The 13,672-nt window shown below is 46.4% G+C and overlaps 1 protein-coding gene across 3 annotated transcripts in view; it reads left to right on the forward strand.

Annotated features, from left to right (window-relative positions):
- The window catches only part of Gint3 (GDI interacting protein 3), a 213,216-nt gene extending 211,366 nt beyond the window's left edge, over positions 1-1,850 (forward strand). For all 3 annotated transcript variants that reach the window (XM_037424316.2, XM_037424315.2, XM_075896513.1), the window contains one exon: positions 1,543-1,850. In XM_037424316.2, coding sequence (XP_037280213.1) covers positions 1,543-1,779 — 237 coding nt within the window. In that variant the 3' untranslated portion in view covers positions 1,780-1,850. The remainder of the gene's footprint in view (positions 1-1,542) is intronic.
- The last annotated feature ends 11,822 nt before the right edge of the window (positions 1,851-13,672 follow it).

The raw sequence follows: 13,672 nt of genomic DNA on the forward strand, positions 1-13,672 counted from the left end.
CAGCGATCAGGCACAATATGTTTAGAGTTCAATATCTAGTAAAAAAGTACACTCACTGCGATGAGTCTGGTGTCAAACGATGCCTTGCAACGTGAGGAATCCCAGGTCACTAAACGCGAGCAGTGTCCAGGCAAGGTTGCACAGAAAATAGCAAAAAGAGCAGGAGCCCATGTGAGGTGCGACTACACACCTCAGCCCCCTGGCGGCCTTCGTTGTGATAAAAAAAAGTTTTTTTTTTTTGCCATAACCTAGCTGGTCCAAACTTGAATTTTAGTGCTCTATAAGTAACACTTTTCGGCTCCAAAGATCGCTCCACATTCTATATCGGATAGCCTACCCTGCAAGAATGTCCGGGTTGTGCAAGTCCTATGCTACAGTTGGTGTCTCAGGGGTTGTGATTCATAAAAAGTCGGTGCTGGCACTTAAAAGTAGCATTCTCTGACATACTTGGATGCTTTTAAAATAGACGGTCCGCTTTATCGTATGCTGCGTCATGGGCTAAATGGAGTGCAATAGCTTACGGGCAGGGGCCAGGAATTCGTGAATCAGCCTGCACGGCAGATGCAGTTTTTCAAAACTAATGCTATATATAAATATATATAAATAGTGAACAGTTGGCTTATATTCAGAGAGAAGTGAAAAAAAAAATAAACAGTGTAGAGCCCACTAAATTTATTTCCATATTTATTTCAAATACCCTCAGGGTACATACGTACATTGAAGAGGGGAGGAGCAAAAGTTAGTACACAATAACTACATGATTATAGGTACGAAATATAGGTAGAAAATATGACGGTGGCACTTAGCAAATGTAAGTCGCAAAACAAAGGCAAAAGTAAGCGTAATTGTTATTGCAGCAATCAAAATACTTAATTGTCCCGGGAGTGTTAGAGTAAGAGCTTGTTGAATATACATACACTCAATAAACTCCCAATAGATAAAAACATAACGTAAGGAATTGTAAAAACCTGATAATTGTAAAACGACATAATATGCGTAAGTAACAGTTTTAAAACGAAATTTCGAGAAGCATAGAAAAGAAGATGTATAACAATCAAAGGTGTAAAACAAATTTTGATGTTAATTTGCGATGAAACTCAGAAGAGCGATTGTGAAGTTATTCATCTTAGTTATGCTTGTGAGTGTTGCAGGTAGGTTGTTTCACTCTCTTGTTGTTTTGGGGAAAACTGAATATGAAAAGCCAACTGTGTGGAGTGTTTACTTTTTGACTCTTGTTACAAATTAACAAGAGAAAGGTGTGAAGTGAACTATAGATGAACTATGAGCTTACTAACTATAGTAACTGCAGAGTCACTACACGGATGCGCCATTTAACGAAACATCGCTGGCGGTGGTTGAATTTTGTTGCCTAGGCTTCTGTGGCTTTTCTGCTAACAACTGATATGCATTATGCATGTAAAATGGTTTTTGAGTACTTTCTTTTTATTCTAGAAATGCATGAAGCCTAGGTCGATAGTGCGAAACTCGGAACTGATGTTGGCAGCACTTCATGAATAGAGTGTATTATGTGGGTGGTTGCAGGGGACATTTTCTGTGCACGAGCCGCTTGCTGCTGTGCGAGAGTTCCTGCTAGACAACGTGGAAAAAACAAAGAGTGAGTGTACACTCGTGTCGCCGTCCGGCCACACCTTGGACGACCCAAAGGCCACCCTACTCGAGCTGAAGCTTGTGCCAGCCGTGGTGTTGACAGCATCGTGGGGCCAGGCCAAACCACCCGATCTCCTGCCAGACTTGAAGGCATTGGTGCAGCCACTGTAGCCGTCCTGACAAGCGAAAATTGTATTGCTATGTTGTATTATAAGGATAACAAAATTCTGCACTTTAGAAAATCTTGTTTCATTGTGTCTTCCCTTTTTTCTTTCTGGCACGAAGTAGCTTTTTCCACACCAAATGGCTTTTCGCAGTCATGATCGAGAGCAGCATTTGTCTGTGCGGTTATGTTTTGTTCAAAAACAAAATTAGCTCGAGAGGGGCCTATATGAAACAGAGGCACATCAGGCATGGAAAGCAGCACGACTGTCGCAACGCTGTGACTCGACCTGAACGTGGATTGTCTAAGATTGTTAGTGTCTGAGCAATGCCCAAGGCCGACAGGGAGTGACCAACGTCGCCGTTCAGGAAACTCCATAAAGCGCCAGAACTGAAGCCAGAAATAGCCATGCATTCAATAATATCGCCCAGCTTGTAGCCATATACTAGAACCAGAGCCGTGTTAGGAGCAGAGTTTTTATTATTGATGTATAAAGAAAACCATGTTCAATATGTAAATTTCAAGTTCAAAAGTAGCAAGAAAATGGCCTTGCACCAATCGTGAATATTCGTTGCGAAATGTGTCTAAAAGCAGCCAATTTGGCACAAAGTAGCCACGAACGGCAACCCTGCAAGTGATTTTTGCACGCTGCCTGAAATTTCCACATGGAAAACCTGTGGCAGGCCTCTGTGCCCCATTGACAGGGGACACGGTTGTGGATTAAGGTTCACACTGAGTGGATGCCGGACATGAACTGATTACAACTGGCAAGCATTCAAGGAAAGTTACCAGTATCAAGACAGTTCCAGGTGTTAATTGATAATTATATTTAATATCCAGTCAACAGATATGCAACGGGGTTCAGGTTAATCGAATGATTATTCCGGAGTGTCATTGTACAGTTTATAATGGGAATAGGCAAAGAACCCTGCCCCGCCGCGGTGGTCTAGTGGCTAAGGCACTCGGCTGCTGACCCGCAGGTCGCGGGTTCGAATCCCGGCTGCGGCGGCTGCATTTTCGATGGAGGCGGAAATGTTGTAGGCCCGTGTGCTCAGATTTGGGTGCACGTTAAAGAACCCCAGGTGGTCTAAATTTCCGGAGCCCTCCACTACGGCGTCTCTCATAATCATACAGTGGTTTTGGGACGTTAAACCCCACATATCAATCAATCAATCAGTTAGGCAAAGAACCCTGTAAAGAAAATATGGTTCTAATGGGAATTCAACCAGTCGATTCCGATTGACCTTAACTGATATGTGAAATGTTTTCAATTGTGCACCACAGAAATGAGTAAAACTGTGAAGCAAAAAAAAAAGAGCGTTTAAAAACATGTTAGCTAATTGCACCATTACTCCTGAAATAAGACACCTTTGCACTTCATATGGTTCACAAGATATGTTGTTTATTTCATTTGTTCATATTACAGTCAGCCACAAAAATCATTCAATTGTTCTTGAAATCTGAAGAAACTGACTAGGCTGAAATGGCTGGCATGTTGAGCTAAGTTATATTTAGAAAAGTGAAGATCACATACAAGGATTTCATATTTGTCCATGGGTAGTCTTCAATAATGCTAGTTTATGCATGCAATCTAACACGTTTTCTTTTTTTAAATTTTTATTTGTATGCAGTAAGACTAAGAGGTAAGACCACGGTAGTATCAGTTTGGGAGATTGGCATGACCAATCAACCGAATTGGTGAAATCATTTGTTTAAGTTGATTACACTTATTAATGCGATTGAGAAGTCCAGTTCCAACTGTACGCTTTTTCCAATGGGTGAACTGTGTTCACCTTCGTGCCTAATTGGTGAAGCCAACTGGAAATTGTTTGTGTTACCAATAGACCATATTCAAGCAATCACAGAACCCTCTGCGGGCAGCTGTTGGTGCATTCAATTCATCCAGCACTTACTGAACTGGTTCATGATGGGGCCATCTGAGTGCCATTACAGCTCAAAGGAATCTTTGTTCCCGAGTGAGTCCTTCTTTATTGGTTTTAGACTGTGAGAGGATAAACTGTACGTCTTGATAGTGTATGATGTTATATGATGTTGATAGTGTATGATGGGGGGGGGGGGCAAGAGGGACGCATTGTCGTTTCCCCCGCCCGCGCGCACACACACACACACACACGCGTGCACGCACACACACACACACACACACACAAAGAAAAGAAGTGTATACTTTCTGGGGTCACGAAATGGGGCGAGCACCATGCCCACCCTCTTGAAGTGAACGGACGTAGTGGACATGGTCGGAACAACAAACGACATACACATTTATTTAACTACTTTTTGAACGACGATATCATTTGCCGAATTATTATAACATCAATTGTGATCAACATGCTAGGACATCCTTACACAATATTAAACAACACGACAAACAAAGCGGTGTCGCTAACGCCCGACTCTCCACGTGGGCCTACAGCAGACGGCCCGCGGTGCCGTCCCCGGCAGACCCACCCCTGCGTTCGCGCCACCACACCACGCTAAACGCCACCAGCCCGAAAGCGACTCGCTCAACTCTCACCCCCCGCCATGGAAAAAGGAAGAATATAGGAGAGGCCATGACGTCATATTCGTGAAGCCGCCGCATGGATGGATGGATTGGATAGATTGATATGGCTGTACCCTTTAGATCGGGCGGCAGCTAACGCCACCAAGCCGTAATACTTAGTGAACCAAAACCTAGATTCATCTTTTTTTTTTTCTTTTTTCAGATGACAGCCAATAAGCATCGCTTCATTGTGTACGGTGTTCCTGAATCAGAACACTGTAATGACGTAATGCTGAGCAAATGCAAGCTGTGGAACGAGAAGCTCAGGAAGTTCTGCGACGAACTGGGCCATCAGCTGGTGTTTGTAAGCACCACACGAGCGCCGACAGATGGGGTGCACAGCTTGCTCTACAAGGTCGGCGCGGCTGAGGAACTGGGCACACGTCTTGGACACAGGCTTTGTGTTTTTTCAGGACTACAGCCGGTTGGACCTACAATACGACGGACTGAATAAGCGGTTACTCGCACCCCCTGGCACCGTTTATGACAGCCCTCGGACAGGCGATGCTACGGATGGCAGAGGAACAGGACGACGGACACGAACAAGCACTTACTTGTACCCCCGAGCACCGCTTATGACAGCCCTCGGACAGGCGATGTTACAGATGGCAGAGAAACAGGACCAGGTAAAGCGCAGAAAGCCCCCTCATTCCTCCAGTCAAAAGTAAAACATGTACACCGTCGTCGCCACCATTTCATTTATTTATTCATACTGCAATCCCTATTACAGAGATTTTAGCAGGGTGGTTACAGATATAATTTTCACAATGTTGGCACTCAAGAATGCATAAACCAAACAAACAAACAAAAAATAGAACAGCATGATGTGAACAATCAGGTCAAATTTGCTGCAAACAACTTCAAGGACGGCTCCATCACTTGGTTATTAGTTAGTCCATTCCACTGAGTTACTGTACGAGGAAAAAGGAATATTTGAAGCAGTTATTTCAGGACCGGAAAGGGGTTATTGTAAGTTAATGCCTCTGGCGGGTGGCGTACCCAGAAGAAAAGGAAATGATATTGGAAACATCACGCTTATAATACCCTTTAATTATTTGGTAAAGAAATTGTAGTCGTATTAAACGATTTCTTTCGGTAACTGAAGGCTCATTGGCACGATGTAGGAGTTCAGTTATAGAGGTGCGTCCAAACCTATTAAAGATAAAGCGGACTGCCTTCTTCTGCACGTTTTCCAATTTAGTTATGTTAGCTTTAGTGAAGGGGTCCCAAACAATCACTCCATATTCTAACACTGGTCGTATGATAGTCCTGTACGCTAGAGTACGCACCGTGGAATTAGAATGTTTTAGAGCTCTTCGAAGGAAGAATAGTTTTCGGTTAGCGTTTGTAATTACGGAGTCAATATGTTTAGTCCAGCTAAGGTCATTGGTAATCCAAATGCCAAGATACTTAATGTTGGTTACCTCAGAAAGGGTGAAACTTGCGGTGGAATAATTAAATAGTAAGGGTTTTTTTTTGTGAGTTATTCACATAAATACTGTTTTATCGAAGTTAATTGACATCTGCCATAAATCACACCACTTCACAATGTTATAAAAGGCACTATTCAGAATGATTTGATCGGTTACATTGGATATTTCAGAATATATGACACAGTCATCTGCATACAACTTGATTTTTACAGGAACTTCATTCACAATATCATTGATAAAAATTAAAAACAAAAGGGGTCCAAGAACCGTACCCTGTGGAACGCCAGAGTCAACGGTTGCCTCTTCTGAACAGAATTCGTTAAAGACAACAATTTGTTTACGGTTTATAAGGTAGTCTGCTATCCATTTTATTAGGTGCGTATTTTTAAGTGTTTTCTCTAATTTAAAAAGTAATTTCTTGTGTGAGACTTTGTCAAACGCTTTTGAAAAGTCCATAAAAATGGCGTCAGTTTGTGTCCCATTGTTAATTGAAGTTGCGAAATCGTGAATTGTCTCGACAAGTTGCGTACAGGTTGAATTCTGTACAGGCCTTTTCTGAATCCGTGCTGGTGTGTTGTTAAGATATTATGCTTACTAAGAAACTCAGAGATATGCGTATGTATTATGTGTTCTATAAGCTTAGAGGTAGTTGACGTTAATGAAATAGGACGATAATTTGAGATAAGTTGCTTTTTACCCGACTTATAAAGAGGCTTGACTCTGGCGGCCCTCCAATCATCTGGTACTCGAACTTCGTGTAGCGATTTTGAAAATAAAACATACAGATATTTGGCGATCCACTCTGCATAACGCTTTATAAATGCGTTTGGAATGCTATCCGGTCCGGGTGTCTTTTTAACATTGAGTTTAAGTAGCATATTTAGAATGCCGTGCTCACTGATAACAACGTCAGGTATAGGTGGATAATCTGCATCGAATGAGGGAAGAACATTATTGTCAATGGTGAAAACCGATTTGAATTGTTGATTAAAGGCATTCGAAATAACCTTGCTATCATGCACATCAACTCCATCAACTACAAAAACATTACTTTTAGTAGATGTAGGCTTAATGCTCCGCCAAAATCTCTCCGGACACGTTTTAATGAAGTTTGGTAATGATTCACCATAATACAGCTGTTTGTCAATATGGATCTGGTGTTTTAGTTTAGTTGCAATTTCTGAAATCTCTTCGTTTATACCAGCGATATTCCCAAGACTACGATGCTTTTTTAATCGTTTTAGCTTCCTTTTGAAATGCAACGTGTCCCGAGAAATCCAGGGGTTCCTTTCTTTCTTCTTTTTAACAACACATGGAACGAAGCGATCAATACATTCATTCACCAAATCTTTAAATGAGTCCCAGTGGCCTTGCACATCAGCAGTACTGTTTAAAAACAAGTCGAAGTTGAGGGAGAGGAGATCTATAATTGATGTATCGTCAGCTCGCAAAAAATTTCGAAAACATGACGTTTTTTGTTTCCGTGCCATAAAGCCATTTGCCAGGGTCAATAGTACAGCGCTGGGGTCAGAAATACCAGGAACCATTTCACAGGTGGCCGAAGACTTAATACATCCACTAACAAAAAAGAGATCTAAAAAGAGACCACCATGGCCTTTGTGTAAGGGAAACCAACAAGGGTCTTCTTAATGTACATGGTGCAAGAAAACCGAGCAAGTGGAAAGAGCTATATGCGATGCTAGAGAGTGAAAGAGTGGAACTTTATCCGCTAACAGAAACTCACTTTCGTGGGCTGGAGGAACCCCCTGGACATCTGAACTGGGAATGGTCAGGCTCCAACCGCGAAGGGAATACACGCAAAGGCAAGGGAATAGGTATCCTGTGGCGGTTCGAAGCGATGTGGGAAAGATTGACCTGCCCATGCACTGAACACATGTGGCTCCGTGGTAGCATCCTAGGGATTTCGGTGATAGTAGGTGTGGTCTACCTCGCAGTGAGCAACGGCCAACATCATAGAAATGCTCGAATTATGAAATGTGTGTCAATGGATGTACAACAATAAGCAGCTGACAGAGAAGTTTTACTCATGGGTGACTTCAATGGCCACCTGCAGGCACTGGAGGTGTTTCAGGACTTTAATGGAGACCTGGTTGACCTGACAGCACGCGAACTAAACTTGAAAATAGCCAATCTTCGCTGTGACTGTGAAACTGAATTCACATGGTGAGCTAGGAACAGCCATTCATGCATCGACTATGTAGTTATGTCACCAAAGCTGTCCCGCCACGCTACAATAATCACTACAGACGAGGATGGCAAGTTCAGTGTCAGAAGTGATCATAACCGAATCAAATTAACCTTCTCGACTTCCTCCTGGCGCCAAAAACGGACAGACTGTCGTGAGTCGGCCGCACGCTACCTACCGGAAGAGACTTATGAAGACATTGCCCATGAGTTTGAAGGCAGGCTCATGAATCTGGAGTCACCTTCCTGTGACCAATATGTAAGATAATGGAAGCACATGAAGTATTGTCGCAGTACAACGCGAACAAAGCACAAGTATGCCTTGAGGCAGCGAAAGCAGCGTGTTTCCAACAGCTAAGCTGCAAGATTGTCTTCTTTGTTGTTGAGTCAAGCCAGAGGCCCACTACATGGTGTCTGCTAAATCCCCACATCATCGTTGTCGTTCACACGCAGTCTCGGGTCATTTGCCTCCCTCTCAAAGAGCATCGACCCGATGCGAAGTCAATAATGCAGTTTTTTTTTTAAAGAAAAGTCTCACGCAATCACTCGCTGACGTAAGGCTTCATGCGCACTACGTGAACGAGTTCAGGATGGGGCTGGCGACGATTGGTACCACACGAACTGTCGGGAACAACTTCGTAAGTAACCTCACTCAGTTGTCGCAGTACTCAGTAAGGCCCAAAGTATCTTCTTAAAAGCTTTTCGGAAAGTCCTCGTTTCCGTACGGGTGTCCAAACCCATACTTTGTCGCCAGTTTGATAGACGACTGTTCTGCGGTGAGCATTGTAGCGGCCTGCATCGTACTCTTGTTGCTGTCGGATCCGTAAACGTGCAAGTTGCCTAGCTTCTTCCGCGCGTTCCGTAAACGTGTTGGCGTATGGGTCGATGTCGTCACCTTCGTGCGGTAGCATCGCATCTAACATAGTTCGCACTTCTCGTCCATGAACGAGGCTGAACGGGGTCAGGCGCGTCGTTTCTTGCTTTGCCGTATTGTACGCAAACGTTATGTATGGCAAGATTTCATCCCAATTTTTGTGTTCAACGTCTACGTACATCGAAAGCATGTCTTCAATGGTTTTGTTTAGACGCTCTGTCAGCCCATTTGTTTGTGTGTGGTAGGCGGTGGTCTTACGATGCGCTGTTCCACTCAGCACGAGGACGTGATCCAAAAGAGCTGCCATAAATGCGGCTCCTCTGTCTGTGATCACGACGGTTGGTGCACCATGCCTCAGTACAATGTTCTCGATGAAAAATCTTGCCAGCTCTGCTGCTGTACCTCTCTGGATAGCCTTTCTCTCAGCATAACGGGTCAGATAATCCGTCGCGACGATAACCCAGCGGTTCCCTGCAGTAGAAGTAGGCAGTGGGCCCAAAATGTCCATGCCGATCTGGTAGAATGGAGCTGTTGGGACCTGTATGGGTTGCAGGAGGCCAGCTGGTTTAGTCTGTGGTGACTTGCGTCGCTGGCAGTCGAGACAGGTACGAACGTGGTGCTTCACGGCTGTGGTTAGTCTCGGCCAGTAATACTTTTGCTGTATTCTGGCCAACGTTCTCGTGTAACCCAAATGGCCAGAGCTCACCTCGTTGTGGTATGCTTTGAGTACTTCGGTACGAAGGGTTGCTGGGATGACGAGCAGATAGGCGGATCCCGTCGGCAAAAAGTTTCTTTTGTAGAGTACTCGGTCCCGTAAACAAAATGATGACAACACTCTTGCGAAAACTCTTGGCGCCTTCTGAGATCTGCCATCCAAGTAGTTAATTAGGCCAAGCAACTCAGCGTCGTCACGTTGTTGCTGCGCAATGGCAGTCGTGTCGAGGACACCGAGAAATGCCATTTCCTCCTCTTCAGGTAGGGTTGCCGACTCAATGGGTGAACGGGACAGACAGTCGGCGTCCATATGTCGCTTGCCTGACTTGTGTACGACTACAATATTGAATTCTTGCAGCCTGAGACTCCAACGCGCTAATCGCCCGGTAGGGTCTTTTAGATTTGTTAACCAGCACAATGTGTGGTGGTTGCTAATTACTTTGAAGGGGCGGCCATATAAATACGGGCAAAATTTTAAAACCGCCCATACCATGGCGAGACATTCCTTCTCAGTTGTAGAGTAATTAGCCTCGGCACGTGTTCTGCTTGCGTAAGCGATTACCTTTTCTGTGCCCTCTTGCTGCTGCACAAGCACAGCTCCCAGACCAACATTGCTCGCGTCTGTGTGAAGCATCGTCGGGGCTTCTTCATCGAAGTGGGCAAGCACTGGGGGCGTTTGAAGACGTTGACGCAGGTCATTAAAGGCCTCCTGTTCTTCGTTCCACTCAAAGGCAACGTCGTCTCTTGTCAGACGAGTTAGTGGCGACGCGATGCGGGCAAAGTCTGCGATAAATCGGCGATAATAGGCACAAAGGCCCAGGAAGCGTCTAACAGCCTTCTTATTGGAGGGTACTGGGAACCGTGCGACAGCGGCAATTTTTCCGGGATCAGGTCGGATGCCTGCGTTACTGATGACGTGACCGAGAAACTGAAGTTCGTGGAAACAGAAATGACACTTTTCCGGTTTCAATGTTAGGCACGCAGACCGTATGGCACGTAAAACAACTTCCAGCCTTTGGAGATGCTCGTCAAAAGTCGTTGAAAATACTACAACGTCGTCCAGATAGACTAGGCACGTCTTCCACTTCAATCCCGAAAGTACCGTGTCCATAAGCCTTTGAAATGTCGCGGGCGCGGAGCACAAACCGAAAGGCAAGACTTTAAATTCGTATAAACCATCTGGCGTCACAAAAGCGGTTTTCTCTCGGTCTCTTGGGTCTACCTCAATCTGCCAGTATCCACACCTCAAGTCCATGGAAGAAAAGTAGCGAGCGTGCCGAAGTCTGTCAAGGGAGTCATCAATACGTGGGAGCGGGTACACATCTTTTTTGGTCACCCGATTCAGCTTCCTGTAGTCCACGCAAAAACGCAGCGTGCCATCCTTTTTCTTTACTAGCACTACAGGCGATGCCCAGGGGCTCTGTGACGGTTGAATTACATCATCTTCAAGCATTTTCGCGACTTGTTGTTGTATGGCTTCGCGTTCCTTTAAAGCTACACGATAAGGGTTCTGGTGAATAGGTCTCGCCGTGTCCTCGGTGATTATTCGATGCTTTGTCAAAGGTGTTCGACCAACTCGTGAGGTCGATGAAAAGCAGTCGTGGAATTCGGCTAGTAGCTGAAGAAGTCTCTGTCGGTCATCCTCTGACAGAGTGGGACTAACATCGAGAACGGGTTCTGGTTCTTGATTAGGCACTTCGTCTAATACCGATAAACATAAACTGCCTCGCATGTCTACGATATTGTCGTAAGAAGCGATAGCTGTGCCCTTCGGAAGGTGCCGGCGCTCAGTACTGAAGTTGGTCAAAAGTAAATTCGTGCGCCCACCAGTGAGACGGACGATACTTCGTGCGACCGAAATGCCATGGCTAAATAGCAGCGAGCCAATTTGGTCGGCAATGCCTTCGCCATCAAACGCTTCGTGCCCTTCCACCGAAACAAGAGTGCATGACCGTGGCGGGACGACCACATCATCATCAATTATTCGTAAAGTGTTACGTATTGCGTCTGAACAGTCAACCAAACCAGGGATGTTGCGGAACGTAATTGAACGGTCCGGGATGTTGATGACGGCACCATATTCTCTTAAGAAGTCCATCCCTATGATCAGGTCCTTGCAACATGAGGTGAGGATGACAAACGTCGCCACGAAAGAAGAGCCGCCGATGCCGAGTCTCGCTGTACACCTTCCGACAGGCATCAACAGCTGGCCGCCTGCTGTCCTCAGGTGAGGTCCCGTCCACGTAGTTTTCACTTTCTTTAGGCGCACGGCAAGGTTTTCACTTATGATAGAAAAGTCGGCACCGGTGTCAACTAAGGCTGTTACTTGCTGTCCGTCTACAAAAACGGTAAGATCTGTGGTCACAGTTTCGTCGACATTACAACTAGTCGGCTTTACGGCGTCCTGTGGTAAGAGTAACGGGGGCCTTTTTTCGTCGCCTTGGCGGCCTGCAACCTCACCCCCGGAGGTCGCCGCCTTCAGTTTCCCCGGCGTGGACTTGGTGACCTCCTTCCGCTGGCGTCGGCTGTAGATCGGTGGCGCGATGAAGGCGAATATGCCGGAGACGGAGAACGTGGTCAACGTCCCAAACCTGGCTGGTAATTAGGCTCACTGTCGTCATTGTTGGCACGGCGGTTGTCAAAATGGAACCGAGACAAGGAAGGTCGTTGAGAATCAGCGTCCCGGCGTGGTGGGTAGTCGTCGTTGGGGCGTCGATCGTCAGACCGTTGCTGAAGAGGTCGAAACGTGTCGACACGGTGCCAGCAATGACGAGAAATGTGGCCGACACCTCCGCAGGTAAAACAAAGTGGACGTCTATCCACGGTGCGCCAGACGTCTGTTTTACGAAGCTGTGGACGCCGCAACGGCTCATAATGTTGTAAATGCCGTGTCTCGTTGATAGACGGCTCTTCGTACGGCAGCATTTTGTACGGTGGCACGACGGAAGGGCGCCGCGGTGTCTGTTCTTGCGGTGGCGACCAAGGAACGGCTGTCGATGGCTGGCGGTACGATGGCGGAACGGGCGGCGGGCGGCGAAGCGCGGCTGCGTAGCTCATGGACCGCTGATCGTGAGTTGGATCAGCTGCCGAAAACGCTTGGCGTATTTCTTCGCGGACGACTTCAGCGACAGACGCCGTGGGTGGTTCCGTGACCAGAGTCCGCAGCTTCAGCAGCTCTTCGCGAACAATCTCTCGTATTAAATCGCGTAACGAGCTGTGATTATCAGATGTCGTAGCGGCGAGTTGAATGTGGGTGCTGCTGGACAAGCGATCGTATTGTCGGCATCGTAGGTGAAGCGCCCGCTCGATAGCCGTAGCTTGTTTGATGAAGTGTCATGGTGCTTGGCGGGTTCCGCAAAAGTCCGGCGAACAATTGGTCTTTAACGCCACGCATGAGGTAGCGTAACTTTTTGTCGTCGGTCATGTGCGGGTCAGCTTTACGGAAGAGACGGGCCATGTCCTCAGCGAACATTGAGACCGTTTCATTGGGTTTCTGAACCCGTAGCTCGAGCATATGTTGCGCACGTTCGCGCCGGTCAATATCGGCAAATGGGTCAATCATCCCTCTTTTAAAGTCACTCCATGTTGACAAACTGCCTTCTCTGTTCTCGTACCAAGTACGAGCACTGTCGTCGAGATAGAAATAGGCGCGGGAAAGCCTTTGTTCAAAAGACCACTGGTTGGTGTTGGCAACACGTTCATAGTGATCAAGCCAGTCTTCGACGTCTTCATGTGCTCCACCACCAAAGCGATCAGGCGCCAGCGGTGAAAAAAAGGTTACCTGAGATGGGGTTGGTGGACTGCTGTCTCGTAGTAATGTAACTGTTGTGGACTGGCGGTTGCCATCGGTAGATGTGAGCGCTGCCTTGTAGAGTGTTCCTGCGAGGGGGTTAACTCTGGAGGGAGGCTTCGCAAGCGACGACTGAAGCGATGCACGGGAGTGTCAAGTGCTTCTGGACTGGATGAACGGCTCCCCGTGGGAGTGTGGAGCATCAGGTGGTGTCGCGGGCCAGCACCTCCACCAGTGTCGCAGTACAACGCGAACAAAGCACAAGTACGCCTTGAGGCAGCGAAAGCAGCGTGTTTCCAACAGCTAAGCCGCAAGATTGTCTTCT

The sequence above is a fragment of the Rhipicephalus microplus genome, chromosome 5, assembly GCF_043290135.1.
Source record: "Rhipicephalus microplus isolate Deutch F79 chromosome 5, USDA_Rmic, whole genome shotgun sequence".
NCBI lineage: Eukaryota > Metazoa > Arthropoda > Arachnida > Ixodida > Ixodidae > Rhipicephalus > Rhipicephalus microplus.